At 37.7% G+C, this 22,865-nt stretch overlaps 1 protein-coding gene across 1 annotated transcript; it reads left to right on the top strand.

Moving 5' to 3' along the window:
- Window positions 1-1,112: 1,112 nt before the first annotated feature.
- Window positions 1,113-17,459, top strand: LOC104280357 (protein furry homolog-like; the record flags this gene model as incomplete). The annotated part of the gene is made up of 7 exons (XM_009877981.1): window positions 1,113-1,320; window positions 3,244-3,393; window positions 5,991-6,089; window positions 10,762-10,830; window positions 15,122-15,232; window positions 16,321-16,517; window positions 16,869-17,459. Coding segments are annotated over 7 exons (1,093 nt in total), but the record flags the coding sequence as incomplete, so codon positions are not given.
- Between the last annotated feature and the right edge of the window lie 5,406 nt (window positions 17,460-22,865).

Here is a 22,865-nt window from a genome sequence, read left to right as displayed (position 1 = left end):
GGGACAGAAGTGATTATTTATTGAGTTGATTCACTAGTTAGAAAATACAGGAAAATCTTTTTGAAGCTTTGCTTACAGATACTATTTGAAAGGATTGCATCTTAGCTTTTGAGCTTTGTGCTACTAAAATCAATGTACCTAAAAACAGCACCTACACTTTTTAAGGCATGTTCAAGTGTTGTTTAATACGTACTTGGTGCTACCGTGAATGAGGTGGTTGTTACAGATTAAAATGGTATATTTTAAAATATTATTTTTTCAATAAGCTTTTGGTACTTAGAATCCTCTCACATTTTTTGCTGGACTAAGTACTATTATACAAGAACTGCCAAAATGCATCATTCCTTATAATACAGAAAATTTTAACAATTAACTTAATAGTTGTAGTAGTAGCATTGTGTAATTTATAGTTTGATATTTTTATTGGACATTTGGCGCCTAATGGAAAGTATGGCTGCAGAATGCTCTTCGAACGAAGGCCTGTTAAATTAATGGCCCATAAAAATAAAAGTGTTCCAGTCTGTGTCCATTCACGTAGAATGTTACTTAAGACAGTTATAAAATGGTATTACACTGCTAAATGAGCTCTTTCGTTTTTCTTAAGGAAAGCTAAAAGTTGTTATAGATATCGGTGGACCATATGTTTAGATGATAAAAACCTGAAGAACTGAATGTTAATTCAGTTGCTGGGGACAAAAAAAAAATCGGTTTCTGAGTGGTGTGTGTGTGTATATAGCTAATCTACAGATAGCCCTTTGTCTGTAGATATTCATAGAAATAACGTTTCAATAAAATTTGAAGGTATTTGAGAGTATAAGTAATGCTAATTCAGTTGTTGGGGCAAGAAAAAGATTTCCGTTTCTGAGTGATGTTATATATATAGTACTGTATATATTCAGGAGATATTTGAGAATATAAGCATTTTTTTATATTACAGTAGCAAAAGCTTTTCCTTTTTTTTTGCTCTTTTTGGTACACAGTTACCTTACTTGATTATTTATTTTGTAAGACACTTTACTGAGTTCCAAATAGTTATTATTTTCTTGTTATCAAAATGAAGTTTTTTCCTTAGAAAAAATTGCAGAAAATTTAATTTCTGTTGTCATTCGTAGCCAAGATGAAGAAGAACAGGATGGTTTCCCAGAAGTACAAGCCTCTCCACCTCCTTCACCATTTCTTTCTGCCATATTGGCAGCTTTCCAACCAGTGGCATACGATGATGAAGAGCAAGCCTGGCGCTGCCACGTCAATCAAATGCTGTCAGATACAGATGGATCTTGTGCTGTCTATACCTTTCACGTCTTCTCAAGGTTGTTTCAGGTCAGTGAATTGCCAGTGCATGGTTGCTTGTCTGAAATCCTTTCAAAACTATTCTTCCCTTCCGTAAAATACAAAAGCCACAACATTCTGGTAGCAAGAAGCCTTAGACAGCAAATGAAAAGTAGACAAAAACCCCCACATTGTTAAAAAAATGTTATATGGTCTTACACTCTTTTTTCATGTCATATCTGCTGTATTCATTGCCTAGGAATGATTCTACTTGGGGTGAGGGTGGGGAAACTGCTAAAAAAAAAGTTCAGTGTTTCTTGGAAGCTCTTAGTTCAGGTTGTTTCTCTTAGTTTCTGAATGCCACCCAGACTCTGTGCTGATTACAGAATTAATGTCTTCCTCCTGGGTTTTCTGTGGAATTCATTATGATGAGATAGCAGCATGACAAACATTAATGAAATTATCTTGCATGTCTCCTGATAAAAGGTGTTGGTTTTTTTCCTCCAGAGAAATAATTGAAACACCAGGAGATCCACTAAAGCTGGAAGTTTTAAATGCTTCTCTCTATAGCTATATTTACCTCATAGATGTGGTATCCAGCATAAAATGCCTATGCCTTAATTTTTCTGGCTCCTTCCTACCTCTGTGTAGGGATGGTTTTTTTACATTTTCAAAGTGACACCACTTGGACATACATTATTCTTTGTAAGTTCTTAAGGGATAGGAGGAGGACAGTTCATCCATTTTATTTGCAGGCAAAGTGCCAAGAGAGCCAAGAGCAGATTCAGTACAAAACCCCCACAACCTCATAATTCCAACCTTTTCTTATATCTCCAATATTAATTTTGCTTTCTGCTTAGTATATCGTAATAATTTGTCAGTGAATCTCTCATCACGCTAGCACATGTTTTATCCTATATGTAGGGGCAGGTTTAGGGTTAGTACCATGTGAAGTAACTTACGTGTGAAGAATTCATACTCTGCCTTATCCATGGAGTAACTTGTTTGTGCTTCTGCACCCAATTTCCGTTTTTAGTTGAACCAAGTGTTTTGCCTCAACACTGTGAAATTCCTGTTACTGGTTACAGATCTTTGTTTTCTTGCTTCATCTAGACATCAAGGGTATAGGTTTTTTGTATTACACTAAAGTTTAGTTGCACTTGCTTTTCACACATTCATTAATTTCCTCAAAGTGGTAAAATGGGACTTTATATTCTCTTGTGTTCATTTAAGAGGGAGCTAGAAAGAAAGATGAAGCTTTCTGTGGCTTAAGAGGAGAGCTCGCCCTCAGTCAGCTGGAAAGGAGAATACTCTGGGAAAAGAGGCAACAGCAATCCAGGATTACAGCCTGGGAAAAGGAGCGTTTGTGAGGAGTTGTTACAGGGTACAGAGGAGGATTAAAATGATTAAATGAGGTCTTGGAGGCCTTGTTTGACTGGGCATTTCCATTTTGCCTTCTGGCTCCTGTACTATGTTTAACTTTACAGCTGTAAAAATCATCTTTGTGAACATATAGCAAAGTGTGATGTTCTATTAGGCTGACAGTCTACATAACTGAACGTGATATATACATAGGACTGATTTTTGAAGAAGGTAGAAACCCTGCAGGTGGCAGTTTTGGACACAGATTGTGCTACGTGGGTTGTATTCTGGCTTGTAAAACCGTGATTTTCTGCAATGCAAACACTTGAAAATTAATTGAACTACTATTTATACTGCAGTAAGACAAACAGTCATCTGGCTATACTGATGCTGAAGGCCTAGATGTCAAAGGATTAATTTTTCTTATAGATACAGGCTGGTTTTATTTAGTGGTTCCATTTTCTGCATTTAGTTTTATATAAATATTCAGAGCAAATTTTGTATTAGTTTGTAATTTAATGACAAAAACATGTTGTCCTGAAATTCTTAATCTAAAAAGCCAGAAGAGTAAAATGCGATGTAAAATAAATGTTTTTCTTACTTGATTTCTAGACAATTCAAAGAAAGTTTGTATCTATAACAAATGATTCGGTCAGCTTTCTTGGTGAAAGTCTACAGCGCATTGGAACAAAATTTAAAAGTTCTCTGGAAGTGATGATGTTATGTTCAGAATGTCCGACAGTGTTTGTGGATGCAGAAACGGTAAAAATCTCATAAACTTATATTCTGAAATATCTGTCTGCCTACACATTTTTATGTAACATACAAAATCATGTTTTAACATTGGGAAAATAACAGTGCTTGGGAAGATTTTCAAAGGTTTGAATAAAATATTTTATATTTTTGCCTTTTAAAAGGTTGCTCTCTGATGTCACTAATTGAAGCATCTGAGTAATTCTGCGATGTGAAAAAAAAAGATGCTTAAAATTGAAATCGGAAAGAAATTTAAAGTGTTAGGTGGTCAAAATGTATCATAAATAGTTGAAGTGCATTTTCTCCAAAAATAACCTTCAGCTGTAACAACAGAGAGCTTACTGATACTAGATATCACTTAAATTCCCTTGCTATTCTTTACCTTCCCTACTTATTCATATTTATTCTATATTCTTTGCATGGAGAAGTGACTGTGCAAAGGAAAACTACTTATTTAGCAGCAACCTTACCTTTTTTAATTGTGTTGTTTATGTATGTATTCAGTGATACATGAGAAAAACATTCTAGTTACAAATAAACAACAAAGGCTTGAATTGTTTTGTTATGCAAGTTGAAATTTTTGATTGTAATAAGTAATAATGTGAGGAGTGAGCTAAATGTTCAGCAGCAGTCAAAAAAGCTATGCTAGAACAATTAAAAGAGACAGCAGAATGGAAAAAAATATTGAGCTAATTTATATATCCCCAGTATGCCTACATCTTGAATTTTGGGAGCAGTTCTGGTTTCCTGCTCTCAGAGAAAACATAGTTGAACTGGAAAAGGCTCCAAGAAAGATCACAAGGATTATGAAATAGAATGGCTTCCATATAAGATACACGAGTATGTAGGCTCGGATTTTTTCAGCCTTTTAGGACAGCAATCTGTCCATAGATGTCTTGTTTATTATGGAAAAGCAATAGAAATTATTGTATTGTTGTCTTATTTGATGTTAAGGGCCATCAAATTAAGCTAATAGTGACTTAAAAACCATGCAGAACTGAAAGTACGCGATCTGTCACATGATACGTAATTGAACTGTGAAACCTTGTCCTGTTCTACAGTGTCTGTTCATGTTTTCAAAAAGTGATCAGAGAGATTCAGTAAAGAAATAGCCCTGGATAGATTTTTGAATATGCAGAACAACACGTTGTCAGAGGCTAAGCAAGCATTTTGGTGCAAGTGGATCACCACGTGCTTGCCCTAGTTTGCCCTTCCTTAAGCAACTTCTATCAGACTTAGTGAGATGGGGACTGAGACAGACGGATCTTTGGCCTTGACTCAGTGTGGGACTGTTCTCTGACCTGATTTTTTCCCTTAATGCTAAGGGGCAATTCTGCTCTTACGCTCTCACTTTAGAATATGGGGACTAAAAAAGCATGATACAGATAGTACATTTCAAGGGAACCATGGAGAAAATTATTTGGGATAAGAAGCCTCAAGAAGCGTTACACTAGTTCTAGCTGGAACAGCACATGTGTTTTAAAAATAAATAAGTAAGCACACACACATATATAAAATAAAAATATGAAAAAGGAATAATAAAGGTATATGTGCACAGATATACAGACTTGTGTGTATGTGCATGTGTGTGTGCATGCACACAGGAGTGTTACTACAGGAAGCATGTTAGAGGCATGATCATTACAGGATGCATCAGGACAAGATTAATAAGAAAAACCTAAGTGGAAATAAAACTACAGGGAGAAATCATAGAATTGTTTTGGTTGGAAAAGACCTTTAAGGTCATCAATGTAACCATTATGTAACTCTACCAGGCCCACTTCTAACTGTGTCCCTGAGCGCCATGTTTAGGTGGCTTTTAAACACATCTAAGGGTGGCAATTCAGCCACTTCCCTGGGCAGCCTGTTCCAGCCTTTTATAACCCTTCCAGTGCAGATGTTTTTCCTAATGTCTGACCTGAACCTCCCCTCTTCTTGTCCTATCACTTGTAACTTGTGAGAAGAGACCAACCTCCACCTCTCTACAGCCTCCTTTCAGGTGGTTGTAGAGAGTGATATGATCTCCCCTTACCCTCCTTTTCTGAAGAAACAACCTCAGTTCCCTCAGCCACTCCTCATTTAGACTTGTTCTCGAGACCTTTCACCAGCTTAGTTGCAAAGCCTGAGGTAGCAGCCCCCAAGGGAAAAAGATTTTAAAACTATGTTGAAAAAGGCAAAGTCATTAATGGTAGAAAATTTTTCAAATTTGCTTCTAACTGCGTTGCCACTCCTTAGAAACAATCCAGCAGTACTTTTTATTTCCTGCTGCAGCCTATTCTGTACACTAGCTGTGTGTACATCAAATATTGTTCTTTTTGAAAGATCTAAAAATGCCTTTGAAATCTTTCAAGTGTTAGCTAGGTACTGCCCTTCTTATTTTGGAATCAAAACTATTGTTCTCTGATTCAACTGATACAGCTACACGTTAGTTTACTAACTCAAGGTGCTACGAATGATCTGTACCCCACTAATTCTTATCTCATTGTTTTTCCAAATGTGAATTTGGAATTTCATATTCTATAATTTCTATATAATTTAGATACTAGGCTATATGGATTATAGTTAGATATAACATGACTACAGAGGTGATTGCTGTTATCTTTCAGCTAATGTCTTGTGGCCTGCTAGAAACATTGAAGTTCAGTGTTCTGGAGCTCCAAGAACATTTGGATACCTATAATGTCAAAAGAGAGGCAGCAGAACAGGTGAGTCTATTATATTTCAAAACAAAAAATAGTAGAACCCACACATCATGAAAATGTTGCAGGTCTTTATCTCTCAACAGGAGTATCCAAAAGTAAACTGAGTGAAAAAAAATCCAAAATACAATCCTGTTTCCTTTCTGAACGTCAGGTTTTTATGTGTAATTCATTTTTGTTGCATGTATTTCTGAAATGGACTTTGAATATATAACATTGCACAAATGCACTAATATTGGGAAAAGTATATTCCTAATTTGAAAATTCTCTTTAAAATATTCAGATATTTTTAATATGAATATCGATAAATCAGAGTTGGTTTTCTTTATGAACATTCTGGCTTATTTTATTAGACTGGCTTATTTTTTATAGATTCACCTTCAGATTTAAGACATTTAGAGATAACTATCTATATGTGAATTAAGTGCCTTAACACTTACAGTATTCTGGAATCAAGTCAATAAAAGATTAAGCAATGCATTTTCTTGTAATCCAGATGCTGACTTGTTGCTCAGCTGAATAGGTCTTCTAGACTTTTTTTGTTGACTGGATCTCCACTGACTGTTAGGGGCGGCTTGAACAGCTGTGTCATATATAGGTGTCTCAGCCTGCAGGTGGATCCCATTAAGGCTGATGTTTGTGGTAGTTATTTAGAATAATAATACAGTTTTGTTTTCAAGGTATATCATAGTGGTTATATCCTTTTTGCAAAGAAACACAAAGTTTAAAAATCCAAAATTGCTGTAGCAGTGGTCTGTATATTTGTTTTTGTGAGCCTTCATGTGAAGTTTAGGAAGACGCTAACTTTAGAAAATTGAAACAGTAAGATTTCTATTTCAAGAGCCAGAAGAAAACATGAATCTACAGTCTGTTTTGTAGATACAGGGAGAAAGAATATAGGGGGCTTTTGTTATAGAGAGAAAATGATTCCTATAAAAATGAAATAATGCATTTGAAGGAACTTTTTACTGATCTCAGCAGCCTGTGAGGCGATGACAATGGCTGTTACAGGCAAGTTTGAGTGATGTGAAAAAGAAAGAGAATTCAAGCCGTGACATCTTGGCAGAAGCTGTATTTTGCAGCACAGTGGCTCCATGTTTCTTGATCGTGCTGAGTTTATTAGGAATTGATGGCCTCTGCCTTGCAAAGATTGCTGACATCTCATCTCTTGAATAGAACAGACATCCACTTTTTTGTGGAAGGGATCTCAAAAGAAATGCGGTTTCCTCAAAACCAATGCTGAAATATGCCACACAGCACTGTTAGTGTACATAAACTCTTCCTAGGATCCAAGCCAGCATTTCTGCAAAAGAGCTGCTGCCTTTTTTGCCCTGCTCTGTGGTAATAACAATTTGTTTGTAAACTGACTCATGAGTTCTAATAAATGAGTTATGTTTTGCCATTTGTGCTTAATCAGAAACAAAAGTGCTCGTCTAATGACTAAGATTACCATACTCAATGTAATATTTCATGTCTGACAATCTCCAGTGCGTAATGCTGTCATCACTCCTGTGAGAAAATAATGTATTTTATTTCATTTTTAGAGAGCCACCCTGAGGGCACAGAGAGACTAACTGATTTGGCTCAAAGTCAGACAGAAGATTTGAGGCAGAGTAGAGAGGAACTCGTATGATGAGTTAAAATTGCATCTCTTTCAGATGGCCATGAATTCACTTAATGTATTTTTTACCTAATTTTGCACTGCCACATATCGTATCGATGTAAATCCACGCTGGATGTTAAAGAGCTTGTTTGTATTTTATTTTACCTTATAAAGAAATGTGGATATCTATCTGATGGCTTCTGTCATGACAGTGAAAGAGCGCTGTTTTCCTGTAGCGCAGCTGTCAAAAGAGTATCCAGTAACATATTTCTGTGGTCAGCCTGTCTTCTGCTACAGGATTTGTGAGTGACTGGAGCAGGAAGAAGGTTCACAGGATGAAAGGAATTGTTCTGAAATAACTGAGAGCATTTTGCCAGGGTTTTATTTTTATTTAGTAATTTATAAATAAAAAAGCAGTACTGAGGAGGAAGAGATTTATACTTCAGCCAGGCATTTCTGACTCTTGATAGCATGTCATTTAGCACATCTAGTGCATTATTTATGTATTTATTTAGCACGTTAATTTAGAAGTAATGATCTCAGACAATTTATTTTTCTAAAACTTTTTTAAAAAGCACTTCTTCAGCTGTTGCTCCTCAGGTTTTTGAGCTGTGCATTATATAGTATATGTAGACTAAGAATCTTCCAAAGCTATTTCTCAGATATGTTTTATTAGTTTTCTTATTCTGTCCTATTAAACGGGGTATTGGTAATGACTGGAAAGAGCCTTCCTCCAGTCATGTTGGAATTTCTGTTACTGCATGCAGTTGCACTGTGTGTCTTATTCAGTCTGAAAGCATTAAGGCAAAACACATAATGAGCTTACTGCAGGTCCTTGCTTTTTTCATAGACAGATGCAGAAAATTGATCCAACTAAGCTGGTTGGGCTACTTTATAATAAAGTAAATATAAATTAACAGATATTTAAGTAAAATGTGTGTGTCAATCTGGTATGCTCTAGAATCAGCCACTGGAAAATTTTGTACATTAACTCAAGGTTGCGGGTTTGATTCCCGCTCGGTCCCCATGTGTTGCCTGGTCTAGTCGAGAGGTGGCGTCCCTGCCCAAAACAGGGAGGTTGGACTAGATGATCTCTAAGGTCCTTTCCAGCCTAGGCCATTCTATCATTCTATGATTCTTGTTTAAAGTTTACCGTAATAGACTGACGTCTGTCACTGTCAGTGCTATGTTGTACTGGTGCTCACATGAATCAGATTTAAAAAGTAAGAGACTTGGGCTGCAGTCACTTTGAAAGTCTTACCTTTCTCTCTCATCTCAGTGCATAGGTATCTATACTGTAGGAGCTGGTTTGGGATGTCTGTTTTGGGGTTAGTCTGGCAAACCAGCCTGTGCTATGACCAAGACCAACCATAAACTTCGCTCTGTTACGCTTTCAGTAACGCTCTTCACCCTGTATCTTTGTAGGAGATATAGGGGGAAAACATAAATTGATGTAAAGCAAACACGTAAAGAAGATTATTTTGTCACACAGTCTACTGCTGTTCCTGAAGAGAAAATTTAGGTCTTTCTACAGTGCTGAACATATATTCTGTAAAAAAAATTAGCAAATTAATTTAGTCATTTTTTTAGAGCTACTCTTCTGCGTCCTTGCAAGGAAACTGCTTTGGCTTAATGTGTGTATTAGGGATGAAAATAGTGTGTCAGATAAATGTAGTAGAAAATATAAGGTTTTATGTATACTGTAGTATCCTAGTTACATCCTTTATTCAGACTTGTTTCAAGATTTAAGAAATATTTTAAGGGCTATGTGTGAAAATAAATACTAGCTTCCTAATTGCTGATGCTGTTTGTTCCAGTGCAAGCCTATTCCATTGTTACTGACGGATGCTGTCAGATAAAAAGAAAAATGAGATTTGCTGTGTACCTTGGTATCCATGTCACTAATTGAAACTGACACCACCATGTTTAGAGAATTCCATTTCTCCTCTTGATAAGCACACAGGCCTAGTTAATTCACTAAGTAACCTTTATTAAATTGAGCAGATGGGGAATCGCATTTTTCTTTTTCTTGCATCAGCCAAAGGTTAGAAAAAGGTCACTAAGATTTCCAGTGAGACTAAAGATATCAAGCACACAGTATGCTAAATTATTCTTCCTTGGATGTATAGAGGCTGGTCTTCATTTCAGATGATTATCTGCACTTGATCTCGACATGATGCATACCCATTTCAGTAATACCTGAATTACCTCATAGTTGCAGTTGTTCACACTGTACAGAAACAATATGACGGGCACTGTGTCGATGAGATGATTAGGTCATATTGTCCAAGAGGAGCATACTTGATGCTGCAAATGCTTTATGTTAACACTTTTAGATTTGCATAGTTGGTTAAAGCTAGAAGAGCTTACCTACCGAAATGAATAAACTTCTTGTCTGCTATAGGAACTGGGGTTAAATACAGCACGTATTCATGCAAGAGAGTGGAACATGCATGTTTGCATTGTGTAATGTGAGAGTACTTCATCTCCCTGGCTTGTATGAACTGGAGGTGATGCTGAATTCCAATGAAGAATTTTTTTTAATTTCCATCCAGTAAACCTGCACTTGCCTGTAGTTACACAAGAGAGCTGTTTCCTTCTGTTTCTAAAGTAGTCCCAAGAAATATAACAGGCTTACCCTTCCTCTCTAATCTGAATTAGTGTTATATCTTAAATGCTGAGTAATCCTGTTGGTGTAAACCTTGTGCAGCAAGTAAAGAGAAAATATGATCTCATTTAATGAAAGGGATTTTTCTGCCTCCCACACATCTCACTGTAACAGTACCCTAATTCAATCACAGATTAGTATTTATGCTAACGTGTGCTGTGCCCATCTGGGTTAAAGAAGGCTACAGGAAATTTGCAACGGAAGGGACACAATAAAAACGACAAAATGATGTATCAGAGTGGAACTCATTAGTGGAAGCAATATTGGTACACAATTGATTTCATATCACAGTTTCTTGAGGAATCTGAGAACATGCAAGTCTTGATGAAGTTTCTTACGCAGTTTTAGCAGTCTTCAGTTTGTTCTGTTTCAGAAGATATTTAATCTTGTTTATATCTATTTTGCAGTGGCTAGAAGACTGCAAAAGAACATTTGGTACTGATGATGGTATTCATGGCACTAACACAGATGCCCAGGTAGGTGTATGTCATTTGTGAGTCTCTGGATGCGAGATTAAAATGCATCTTTGTATCTGTTGCACAAAAAATCCAATACTTGCAGAGAGATGAACAATGTATGAAAAGCTTTTCATTTCAGTTATCGTCCTATCTTTTGGAAATTCAGATTCTTATGAAGTAGTGGTCTAATAAGAAGAGCTCTTTTTAATAAAAGTTGGCATCCTGTCCTGTGTTCTAGGCTTAATAATACTGAGTTGATAAGCAGGCTAGATACCATCTATGTACCAGCAAGTCCACTTTTCTGCAGCTGTTTCTAGAAGAAAAGCCAAAAGACTGGCATTCTGCTTATATGCTCAGATAAACCGTCTAGCCAAAAACCTCTACGGAATTGAATATAATTAGTACTATATAAATACATATGACCTTTCTGGAGCCATTATTTGGGTGAGAAGGAACAGGGAGTAAAGTAGCAATATGGCAAAAAACTCATTAAACACTTCTGTCAAAATATCATCTAACAATAATAGATGAAGTAACCTGTTAATATTAGTTCAGTACTTTGTATGTATTTGCATGGCAGTCATCCATGTTTAATATTACTAATTGCTATAGTAAGTGATAGCTTTTTCCCAATACTTTTGTTTTAAACAATAGCTGCATCATATTGACACTGTAGATAAAAAAAATTCAAAACTATTATTAGTAGGTACAAGGAATCTGCCATCTAGAATCCTGTAATAAGAACAGTGAAAGATGTAAAAGGTAGAATTGCAGGTAGCACCTAAACTTAGCTTTTCACAATGACATTCTGACAAAAGTCCCAAATCCAAGCTGAAAAAGGAGGAATTTCTTATATTCAATTGAACTCTATTCACGGAGGCACTTGGTCATACTTCTGCTGCTGCAAATGTAGTGTTCAGCAGCAGAACTCTGTGCTGTGTGCATGGACTGTTTCTTCTTTTATACAGTTTTTATTCGCTCTCGTATGCGTGTATATATATATAAAAAAAATCAGTCACAAAATGCACCTGAATCTTGAGAGTAATGACACATGATAATATATGGTTGATTTTTACATTGCATTGCAGCTGCACATTTTTTTTTTTTTTGGAGTGATAAGCATAAGTTAATACAGCGCAATGATTTGCTACCATTTGCAAGGATTTTTGCTTCGACTATGAGCACAGTGTTTAGTGTATTTTACACTTGTTTACATCTTTGTATACTGACTGGTACATGTTTAGAAATATGTAACAGCATTTACTACTACAACATAGTAAATGTTCTGCATATTAAAAAAAAAGCAGCGTTTATATGTTTCAGTCTATATTTAGAATGTTATTTCTGTACACCTAGAACCTGTTCTAATATTTAAGTGTTAGAACGTAACTGTTCTTACCATGAAGGTAAATGTTACTGTTCCCACTGTATAGCTGGGGAACTACAAAATGGAAGAAAAGCCATGTGCAGGCTTTTATTTAGTTTGCATGGAAAGAATCCAGGCTTCTGAGTGAGGCAGTTTTGTGTCTGTTCTTCCTCATTTCTGCAGGGTCTGAGAAGGAGTTACATGACCCATTCACGTTGATTATTTGTGAGAACCTATTTTTGGTTTTCAATCCTAGCCTGTGAGGAATGCTGGCAATTTTTTCTTTACATGCTCCTTGCACTTGCCAGTTACTTAAAATGATTTTAATATATAGTATCCATTGAGAAGGCACAGTCTGGTTATCCTGCTTCATAAATATACATAATTTACAGAAGTTCTGATTTTTTTTGCAGAAGCTTATAGTGACTTGAGGCAGATTGAGAAGTTACCAAGTACAAGATCATTGTTTCAGAAGTCCTTGTAAATGGAATATGGGGCTGATAAGTCTATTCAGTCAAGCAGTTAATGCTAAAAATACGTGGGTTCTTTTGCTCAGGAAAACAGAGTTGCTTCATTCAGTAGGTATTTTTCATTCACTAACACAAATAAGATTTTCTTACTAATTTTTAGCACTGTGGTCAACACAGCTAAGGAATAGTGAGATGAATTCTGTTCTGGCTCATGCATTGCCAGCAGACTTGCAAGTAAATCTAATTACTGGATTTTTGCTATTAGTACTTGCATGCAAGTCTGAAAGAATGTATCTGGACTCTGGCTAGACTGTTTGTACAGGACTGGCAGATAGAAAAATCAGATTATTTCTTAAGTGAGCAAGTATGTGAAAGACACTGAAGCAGTACAAAGCCATTTTTCAAGGAAAACCTCTCTTGAATTTTTAGAATATCAAGGTGTGATTTGGGGGGAGAGAGATTATTTATGGCTTACAGTAATAATGAGATTTGGCTTAAAGAACACTGGAACTTAATGTCTAAAAATATTAAATAATCAACCCTGCCATTCCTCAAAGTCATATTCTCTGTGCTTCATTAAAGCGAGTCATAGAATTCTTGTCAGCTTTGGCAGTTCAGGCTCTTATCTCTCGCAATGTTCTGTGCATCAGGAGTTTTTGCTTATAAAATCATTGTGCTTACGTATGTGATAGCACAGACTGTAGTCTGTAGAACAAAAACGTGAAATGTTTATAGTCTGTTAAGCACATGGCATATAACTTATACGTATTGTGTATAACTGTGTGCTTCATAAAGCTCACCTGCTTCTGCCTGTTGGAATCAGACACTGGTTGCATTTTCCTGTGTTTACTGTGACCATTGTACTTGCTTAAATGCCATCGGTGTGCTTACCCCTGCACAAAGCACAGAAGGGAAGTTCTTGTCCGTAGTCTCAACAAATACATTCTGACAATTTCTCTCCCTGTCCCTTTCCCAAACGGTTTTTTGAAATAGCTTGTAAAAGCCAAGTGCAATTAAACTACAGAGATTTCACAAGGAGGTATGGAGAATTGAGTTTAGCAAAACCAAGACTTTTCTAAACTGATTCAGAATCCAAAATAACTTGCCATGTCAAATTTTAAAAGGCATTATTTTTGCTTAAACTACAGCATTACAGAACAATTAAGAAGCATTGTACAGATGTTCAGACCTAAGTGTCCTTGGTTTTGATTTCCTTAGATTTGCATACCTGTAAGACCGTACAACATATAAACGGACAGGGTTGTAAGTGAAATATGCTACTTATGATGTGGGACAACAAAGCCAATGCTATCTGTTGTTAGTTACAGCAGCAAGTAATTTCACTTCAAATTCAGTCTCCTAGTTTTGTTTTTTTTCCAGTCAGGGTATATTTGGAGCATGTTACTTGTATTTCTTCCTCCATTTTACTTGGGACATCTTTTACCCTAATTAAAATTATTTCCTACACTAATTCTTGATCTTTTTTTCTTTCTTTGTATTTTTGTGACCTGCTCATCCTCTTGCTTAGCAAATGGAAATTCTAGCAGTAAGTGACGGTTCTTGATTTATCAAATACTTAACCGCGCCAGTCACCAAACTGGTCTCCATCTGTCTCGTCCCTTTGTGACATAGTGATGTCTTGTCATCGACTTAAAAAATTGCTGTGTGCTTCAGTTTTGCATCATCTAACCCATTGAACTGTTGGTCTTTTGTAGATAATAGGATCCTGTACTTAGTAGGAGGTTATAGAAGATTATTCCGTTAGCACTAGCTTTTATGTCTGTATGTAAAGCAGAATTAACACTGTCTGCACTTCAACTAGTATTTTAGATGCACAAAAATGGAAACAACAGTTCCTAAGCTGAGCTGCTGTTTCATTTCCTTAAGAATGTATCCTGTATTTTCTAAAGTATAATCAGAGCTACCTTTTATAAAGGAAACATTATTCTTGCCTCCAAGAATAGAATTATTCTCCTTTTACTCCATCAGGCATTTTTAAGCTGAGGGCCAGGTTATATACTGTGCTTACGTATTTATATTAGTGGTTATGATAGAGTCTATACTTACAGACCACAACTTTCTTTTGGATGTCAGATCTTGAATTTAAAACAGTAAAATACCAACAATAAAAGTGATGTATGAAACACTCTGTCTTGGAACATGACACTTAAAATGCCTCTTGAATCACTTCACATCCCACCCCACCCCCTTGTATGTAACTTCTTGTTAAAAAGTAAACTTTGTGTGAGAGAAGGCTACCTGTAAATCTAGAACTGAATGAAGCTTTCATCTGCTTTTCATTAGCTTCCTGCTACATTAGCTTCTAAATCTTTTTGGCATTTTCTTCAGCAACCAAGTAACTAGTTTTATTTTTGCACATTCTGTACTGAAGAAGTTGTTGTTTACTGTCTGTTGTATTGGATAGTAGATGTTTTGTGTTTCGTGAATATAAGAATGTTGTTCACATTTACAGGAACTGGAGTTGTGTCGGAGGCTATACAAGCTGCATTTCCAGTTGCTGCTTCTGTTCCAAGCCTACTGCAAACTCATCAGCCAAGTAAAAACAATCAAAAAAGAAGCAGAGGTAATTAAAACCATGCCATTTAGCTACTAATTGTTGACATTTTAAAGCTGAACCATTTAAAATACGTTTTGATAACATTTTCATCAGTGGGCCATTTTTCTAGAAACTAAAGAAGGATACCAGCTGTTTTATAGTCAATTAATAAAACATGTAAGTAGAGCTCACATGAATTTTCTGAGATGTTCAATTACCTCTGTTGATTTTTGTACAGCTTGAATGCTCTTAAATAGGCAGGAACGCGGGTTGTCCAGTGATGAGCATTCAAAACATTTCACTAGCACTCCTGGTGTATTCTAATCAAGCTACAATCAAGGCACATCAACTCCAATCAACAGAGTTCTGTGATGAAGCCCTTTTCCATCACGCCACTGTTTTCTACTGCAAACACTGTCACTTGCTACCAGTTGATATATGTAACTGTGTCACTTCAGCCAGTTCCTCTGCAACTTTCGTCGCCATCCTAAGTGCAGTTAGTAATGTGTTCTAGACATCCTGGGCCTCTAGGAATAAAATGTGCACATGGTACATATGTGATGTCAATTGAGTTAATCCAAATGCATTATGCTCTTAATAATGTCTTCTGAAAGTTCTCTCCTGGGTCTGTAATGCAATAAATGGAGGTAGCAGGGTTAAAAAATAGGTCTGGTCTCACTTGGTATCGTAGGGAGGAAAACAAAGTAGGATGAAAACGTTTGGGTAGCTTAGATTTCCAGAGTTTTTAGAGGCTGCAAATCAGCAACTTAATTTCTATCTGGAGAATGCTGTGGATGGTCAGCATCACGCCAGGCCCATTTCTTACCTGTTAGTCAGATGCAGAACCATATTTGGAGTGATGGCCGTGTCTTACTCATAGATTGGAGCTACAGCTGAAGGTAGTATCATCAGAGGAAAGGTCAAATACCTGACATACACACTTAGGCCATTAAATTAACTCTGCTTGAGCAACTGCAGCAAATATTTGGATGTACTTTTTCTGCCTCTCTTTTATGATTGCAAAGCGAGGGAAAAATTTAAGTCTGATCTACTGGAAGTTAATATGGCTGAAAAGACATTTAAACTAGAAGAGGCAACTCTTATGTTTGTTTTAGGTCATAAACATGTCTGAAGAACTTGCTCTTCTGGAGAGCTGCCTGAAAGAGGCTGAGGCTGCGTCTGACAGTGGTATCGAAGAAATTGAAATTGCAGAGGCTTCCCAAGCTAGCACAGAAACAGCTATTCACTCTCTCATTGAAACCCTGAGAAACAAGGAGTTTGTGTCAGCTGTAGCACAAGTCAAGGCTTTCAGGTAAGTGCTTACGGACTGCTTTCAGACCTGAGTTTGCTAATAGGCCTTTTAAATGTAAAGATAGACACTATTCCAGTTTTTTTTTTTCCCAGCTCTTGTTAGATAGCCTTACTGAAAAGGACAAGCTTTGCTTCATTAGAGCTTGTTCATAAGCATTTTGCAATTTTTTAAAAAAGCAATTCTAATACTACTTGTTCTTTAGAACTTATCCCTAAGAAAATTATACTGTTAACTATCAGGACTCCACAAAATAAACATTTATCTTATGCTTTCCTATGTCTTTTGTTCAAATGCCTATAAACATTTTTTTATATTTTTTTAAATGTTTAAATTCAAATTGTGTGTTTACAGATCTATTTGGCCCCATGACATCTTCGGCAGTTCTGAAGACGACCCAGTTCAAACACTGCTGCACATATATTTCCGTCATCAGACGCTTGGTCAAACTGGTAGCTTCGCAGTAGTAGGCTCCAACCAAGATATGTCTGAGGCCAGCTCAAAGCTGATGGAACTTAATCTAGAAATTCGGGAGTCTCTACGCATGGTGCAATCCTATCAGCTTCTAGGGAAAATCAAACCAGGAGTAAATGTTGTGAGCACTGGATTCTGAACAGCTGTCGTTTAGAAAAGAACTGATGATGGAGATGCTTCAGACTATTATTGCACCTTTCATAAAAAAAGAAAAAAAGAAAAAAAATGAAGAAATAGAAAAAAGAAAAATACTCCAGCAATTCTAACAACCAACACGGTTTCATCACAGCAAGATATTGTTTCATCAAAAGTAAAAAAAACGAAAAGTGAACATCTTACTTGACTGCTCTTTCTACACAGCAGCTGTGTGGCAGTAGTATTTTTTTATTAAATTTATGTATAAAAACTACACAAAAGCAAAAGGGCTTAAATGTAATGCATACATATGCATTATTCGCTGTTGTAACAGAACTATAAATGGTGTTTGCAGTAACAGCCTCTAAAGGTTGAGTCAGTATCGCAGGTGGGATGAGGCTAAAACCAAGGCTGGTTTATTTTGGCTGAAGACCTGCAAAGCTTCTTGGCTTTCCAGCAGCAGTAGATCTAATCATCAACTAATACCTAATGAGACACTTTGCAACGTCATGAAGAATGTGTGGTCAAACATGAGTAGAATGACTTGCGACTGCAAACACCCTTGACTTTTCAGTGTTTTATTTGCTTTTGTTGTCTGTAAAAAGGAAATTATGTGTGTGAGTTAGAGTGTGTGGCTATGTGACAGTTGTTTTTTGAAGGTATGGATGATTGTTAAATAAGGTCTCAGAGCATGCTTAAAAGAGCTGCAAGATTATTTTTGAAGAAATTTTATTTTATTAGATCTAATCCTCATAGTATGTAAATGTTAGGACATTTAATAATATTTTAAACTGGGATTTCCCAGTGTTTCTAAAAGAAATAATATATCTGTTAACTTTATTGGAATGCTGCTCAGTTCTCTGATCAGTGCTTATGTTACAAATATTGATAACAACTAACCAAAAAGTAGCTGCCTGCAGAGACTTTAAAATGTATATTAAAGATATATGCTGCCCATCAGCAATTCTCATTAGAAGTTAACTTATTTTATTCTGTATATATTCTAGAAACTGTATAGTGCAAAACCAGTATTTTTCTTGTAAATTTTTGCAATGCACTGTTAAGACAGTAGGTGTATAAAGCTATGAGGGGGAGGGAGGGGTTCTCCCTAGCAGTGGTCACATACATTACTTGTAGTTTGCAGGGTTTAAAGAGTTTGAATGCACATATATGCATCTTCATGATTCAACTGAAGCCTAAGGAATAGGGACTATATATTAAAAAACCTGACTACCAAAACGTGCAAACAGGCAATATACTCATAGTTTAGTGTCAAAGTCTGTAGCATAAAACAAACTGGATTCTGTTGAAACCAATAGCATTTTCTTAAAAAAAAATTTAAAAAAAAAAGAAAAAAAAGAAAAAGACTGATTTAAAAAAAAAACGAAAAAAGAATGAAAGAATGTAGTCCCATGATTCCTGTGATTTGAAAGGAATACCCAGTATTTTTATATACATCTCTTACCCACTGTGATTTTTTTTTTTAATAGGCTCTAATTCCAGAGTTTAGAATGTAGAACTGAAATTCTTAGCTCTGCCTTTTTGGGGGAATTGAACCCCACTAGAAATGTAATTATGCTGAAATGCATTAATTGAGGGCACTGTGCACGCTGTTGGACTGCTGACAGTAGTTACGTTATCCTAACAAGCTCTGTAATTGGTCAAGGCACATCCATAATCACTGTATTTTTTTCTCTGTCCCTGATAAAATTGAATTATTTTGATGGTTTTGTGGTACTGTAGATGGTGTTCTTAATTATTTAATAAGTATTTACAGGGGATGAGTAGTTTTATTTAGTGGTGCATTACACTTTTATTTACATCATCTTTTACCAGCTTTTTTTGTAAAAATAAAAGACATTGTATCTGTCACCTTGTGTATTTTTACAAGCTAGAGTTTAAGTACTTTAGCTAAACAGACTAAACACTGACAATAGAGGCCTGGGTGCCCTGAAATCTTGTTTTTATCCTTGGTGTCCTGTCAGTGCAACAGCATTTTCCTAGTCATCTTCTGAAGCTGTTGAAGGACTTCTCGCACACCTCAAACGTGAATATCTAGATATCAGAATTCCTTTTGTTTGTAGTACATCTTTGTACATCTACACCAGCCAGTGGAACCTGCCCTACGGAACAGACTCATGCTAAGTTACTGTCTTTGATATTCCTTTAACTTTGAATAATTTTGGAAAAGCTTCACATTCTCAACTACTGCCTAAGCTGTCACCCTGCGTTACCTCGTGCCAGATCTGTGCCAAACCTAAAGCTATGGTAAAGCTGTCTAGAAACAGGCAAAACATCAGATACCGCAACTACAGCACTGACCAAGCTAACACGTGCTAAAGAATCTCTTCACGAAAAAGCTGTACAGGGCAAGTTCAGGATCTCTCTGTGGAATTCACAGCATACAGGCTGTTCCTTTCTACTTTGCATAATCACAGCTTTCCTTCTTTCTGCTGAGTCTAGGAACCAGCGCCCATGATACACAGTGTATTCTGTCAAGGACATGACAGAGCAGTAAAGTGGAAAAGGATACAGAGCTGTACTTTGGCATTGAGCACTAAAAGCAAAGAATCTGTTTATGTGAAAGGAATGGCACATAGAGCTACAGAACTGAGGGATGCTACACGATGATGGCAGGCTTGTTTAAGATTGCTGCCCACTGCACTCCCCTTTCTCCAAGCCCCAAAACCTGGCAGTAGCTGATGAAAGCAGGGGTGTCCCATTGTCCCCACCTGCCACTTGAAGCCTTCATCAACTGCTTGTTTGGTCCAGTTGCTGCTGAAGCACACCACACAGCTCAGATCAGCTAGGCCTCTTCTACATCTTATCAAACAGAAGCAACTGCTGCTTTGACTGTAGTTAGTGGGGATGACAACTCTAAAGTTGTACTAAATTTGACTTTGGGCTATTACTGATGATTGTGTGAGAGTCACCATACTTGCAGCAAGCAATCCTCAGAGCAGTACTTGCAAGGACACCTGTATAAATAGCAAGACCTTGACGGCTCTTACTGCTCCGAGTTGCGGTATGCAAGGACACCTGTATAAATAGCAAGACCTTGATGGCTCTTACTGCTCCGAATTGCGGTATTACTTCATACTGGCACAGCCCAGAACTTAAGTTCTCAGTTTTATTACTGAGATACGGAGACTCATCACAAACAGACCCACACAGCATCCATAGAGAACAGACTATAGCCATCAGAATGGGGAAGGCAAACAGGAATACATACTGAAAAACACTGTCAGAGGGAAATCCAGTGAGAAATAAAGACGTCCCAGATCACAGTTGCACCTGCAAGCTGAGGCAGACTACGGATAGATGGCTGCAGAGAGGTCCTCAGCTGTGTTCCCTCCTCAAGCTGGAGACTTGCCACTGCTCGTTAGCATAACTATGGCCAACAGTAAGGCACACATACCTACACCAGAAAAGTGCCCAGCTGCAGTTGTACTTTTCAAGTTGAGCAGGGCAAGTCTGGAACTTAGTGTTAAAGCCTTCTGAGTGAGCTGGTAAAGCAAGAAGTATTTCCTTTTACTGTGATGCAGGGGAAGATGCTTGAGGTAGAAGCATGAAAGGTCTACTTGTTCCCAGAATGCCTCATGCCGCTATAATAATGAGTGGTGCTAGAATACACAAAATTAGCTGGCATAAATTGGTGCTGAGGCATTAAGCCTTAAGTTACTGCAGCAAGTTCAAAGGGCATGCTAAAATAAAGCAGGAATCTACAGCAAGATGAGTTTATGTCTACAGAATTAAACATCCACTGCCCTGCAAATGGACATTTGTTGGTACGACTGACAAAGTCTGCCTACCCTGCCATACCTATATTCTGTTTAGAGGTGAAAGACCACCTGGTACTGAAGCTGTTATACAGACTTGTTCCCCCTTTAGCCTTTATTGGTCTCAAGTCAGATGGGTACAGGTGTAGATAAGGTTGTTAGAGCCAAGATATACAAGTCTTTCCAAACAGAAGCTACCTCAAGAGTTCTGCAAAAGGCTTTGTGCATTATTATGCTCAATTTCAAAATTAACAGTTTTATTCGTATTCTCAAGAAAAGTATGTTTTCCTTTAAGTTTACCCAACTCTTTGGCTACAGGGTAGGTTAGTGGGGTGTAGGTTTTACTAGCTTGTGAATCTGCTCAGGTGGTGATGCTGTAGAGCCAAAGTCAGCCTGTAATGCTTTGCTGAAGCACAGTGTCCCTACAGAGGCATTACCACTGACAGTATCAACAGCCCTCAGAAAGCACCATCTGTGAGTAACCATGCTGGGTCTTCCATTACTACCAAACACTAGAAGTACAATTCCTAGTTGGAAACTCAACCTCAGAAGGGTGCAAGAGCTCCATCCTTTCCCAATGGCACCTAAACCCTAACTAGATCAAACTCTCTCAGTGTAAGCCACTAAGTGCACAGCTTTTATGCATCATCTGCAGGTACCCAGGCAGATGCAGTATCATACTTCAATCCTTTGAAGTGTCACTTCTCTTGATAACCTCATGGAACTAAAGGTGGGCAACTTATTTACCAAGAGACCATAATACCAGTGACTCCCTTTCCCAGCAGTTTGTGAGAACTGTGCCTGAAGATGCATGAGCCACAAGCTTTCTTTGGCTTTAGTCTACACAAACCAGCTTAGCTAAATGCAGACCAGCTGTTACTTCAATCCTTTGAAGTGTCACTTCTCTTGATAACCTCATGGAACTAAAGGTGGGCAACTTATTTACCAAGAGACCATAATACCAGTGACTCCCTTTCCCAGCAGTTTGTGAGAACTGTGCCTGAAGATGCATGAGCCACAAGCTTTCTTTGGCTTTATAGTCTACACAAACCAGCTTAGCTAAATGCATACCAGCTGTACCAGAAGTGACCTAGTTCTCACATTTTCTAGTGATAACAGGTGCAGGAAGCTTTCTACACAGAACAGAAATGTGCACAGTAAGTGAATACTATCAGGTGGTTTTGATCATGAATGATGCTCTGCTACCTACTGTAGATGTCAATCTGATGTTAACTTTAAGTGTCTGATTAGTTCAAGGGGAGGAGCAGTAACAGTCATCCTTTCCCACTTAAGATTCTACAAAGCCCTGAGTCACTTGCTGCCAAGGGCATGACTGATTTACAGAACATTATTTGCAGACTCTTCCCCTGTGCAAGTTACAGAAATTACAATATGCGCCCTCTGAGCTGGGCACAAACCCACCTCATCATTAGAGCATGCTTTGCAATACTTTTATTTGCATGCTTTCCTAGCTACACCTCACCAAGTACCTTCAACAATACCAACAACAAAAATCACACCTGCTCTACTTGCAGTTTTCTAGAAAAAGCCCTGAACTAAACCAAACCGGAACAAAACCCTCCCAAGCCCACTCAGATGATGTATTTGAAGCTGAAGGTGCTGTCGCAGGAGAGGCGTTTCCCTTTGCACCTCCCGCAGAGGTCCTGGCGGTGGGGCCTCTTGGGGTCCACGTGGCGCATCTTCACCGGGCAGGTGCACCTCGTCTGCTTGCAGCTCTGGGGCACAGGGCCGGAGGGAGAAGGTTGGTGGTGGTCGGCGGGCACGGGCCAAGCAGGGGCGAGGCCAAGGCAGGGGGTTCCCTTACCTGGCAGGTGATGTCCTCCACACGGTACGGGTTGTAAGACTTCTGGCAGGTCCGGCAAAACTGCCGAAAATAGACCTGGAGTGGCGCGGAGGGGAAGCTGGGGTGAGAGAAGGCAGCAGTGGAGGCGAGCGGGGTGGG

Source organism: Apaloderma vittatum, unplaced genomic scaffold (assembly GCF_000703405.1).
Source record: "Apaloderma vittatum isolate BGI_N311 unplaced genomic scaffold, ASM70340v1 scaffold5371, whole genome shotgun sequence".
In the NCBI taxonomy this organism is placed as follows: Eukaryota; Metazoa; Chordata; class Aves; order Trogoniformes; family Trogonidae; genus Apaloderma; species Apaloderma vittatum.
The sequence above is the reverse complement of the archived record's forward strand: the minus strand, read 5'-3'. Positions and strand labels throughout refer to the sequence as shown.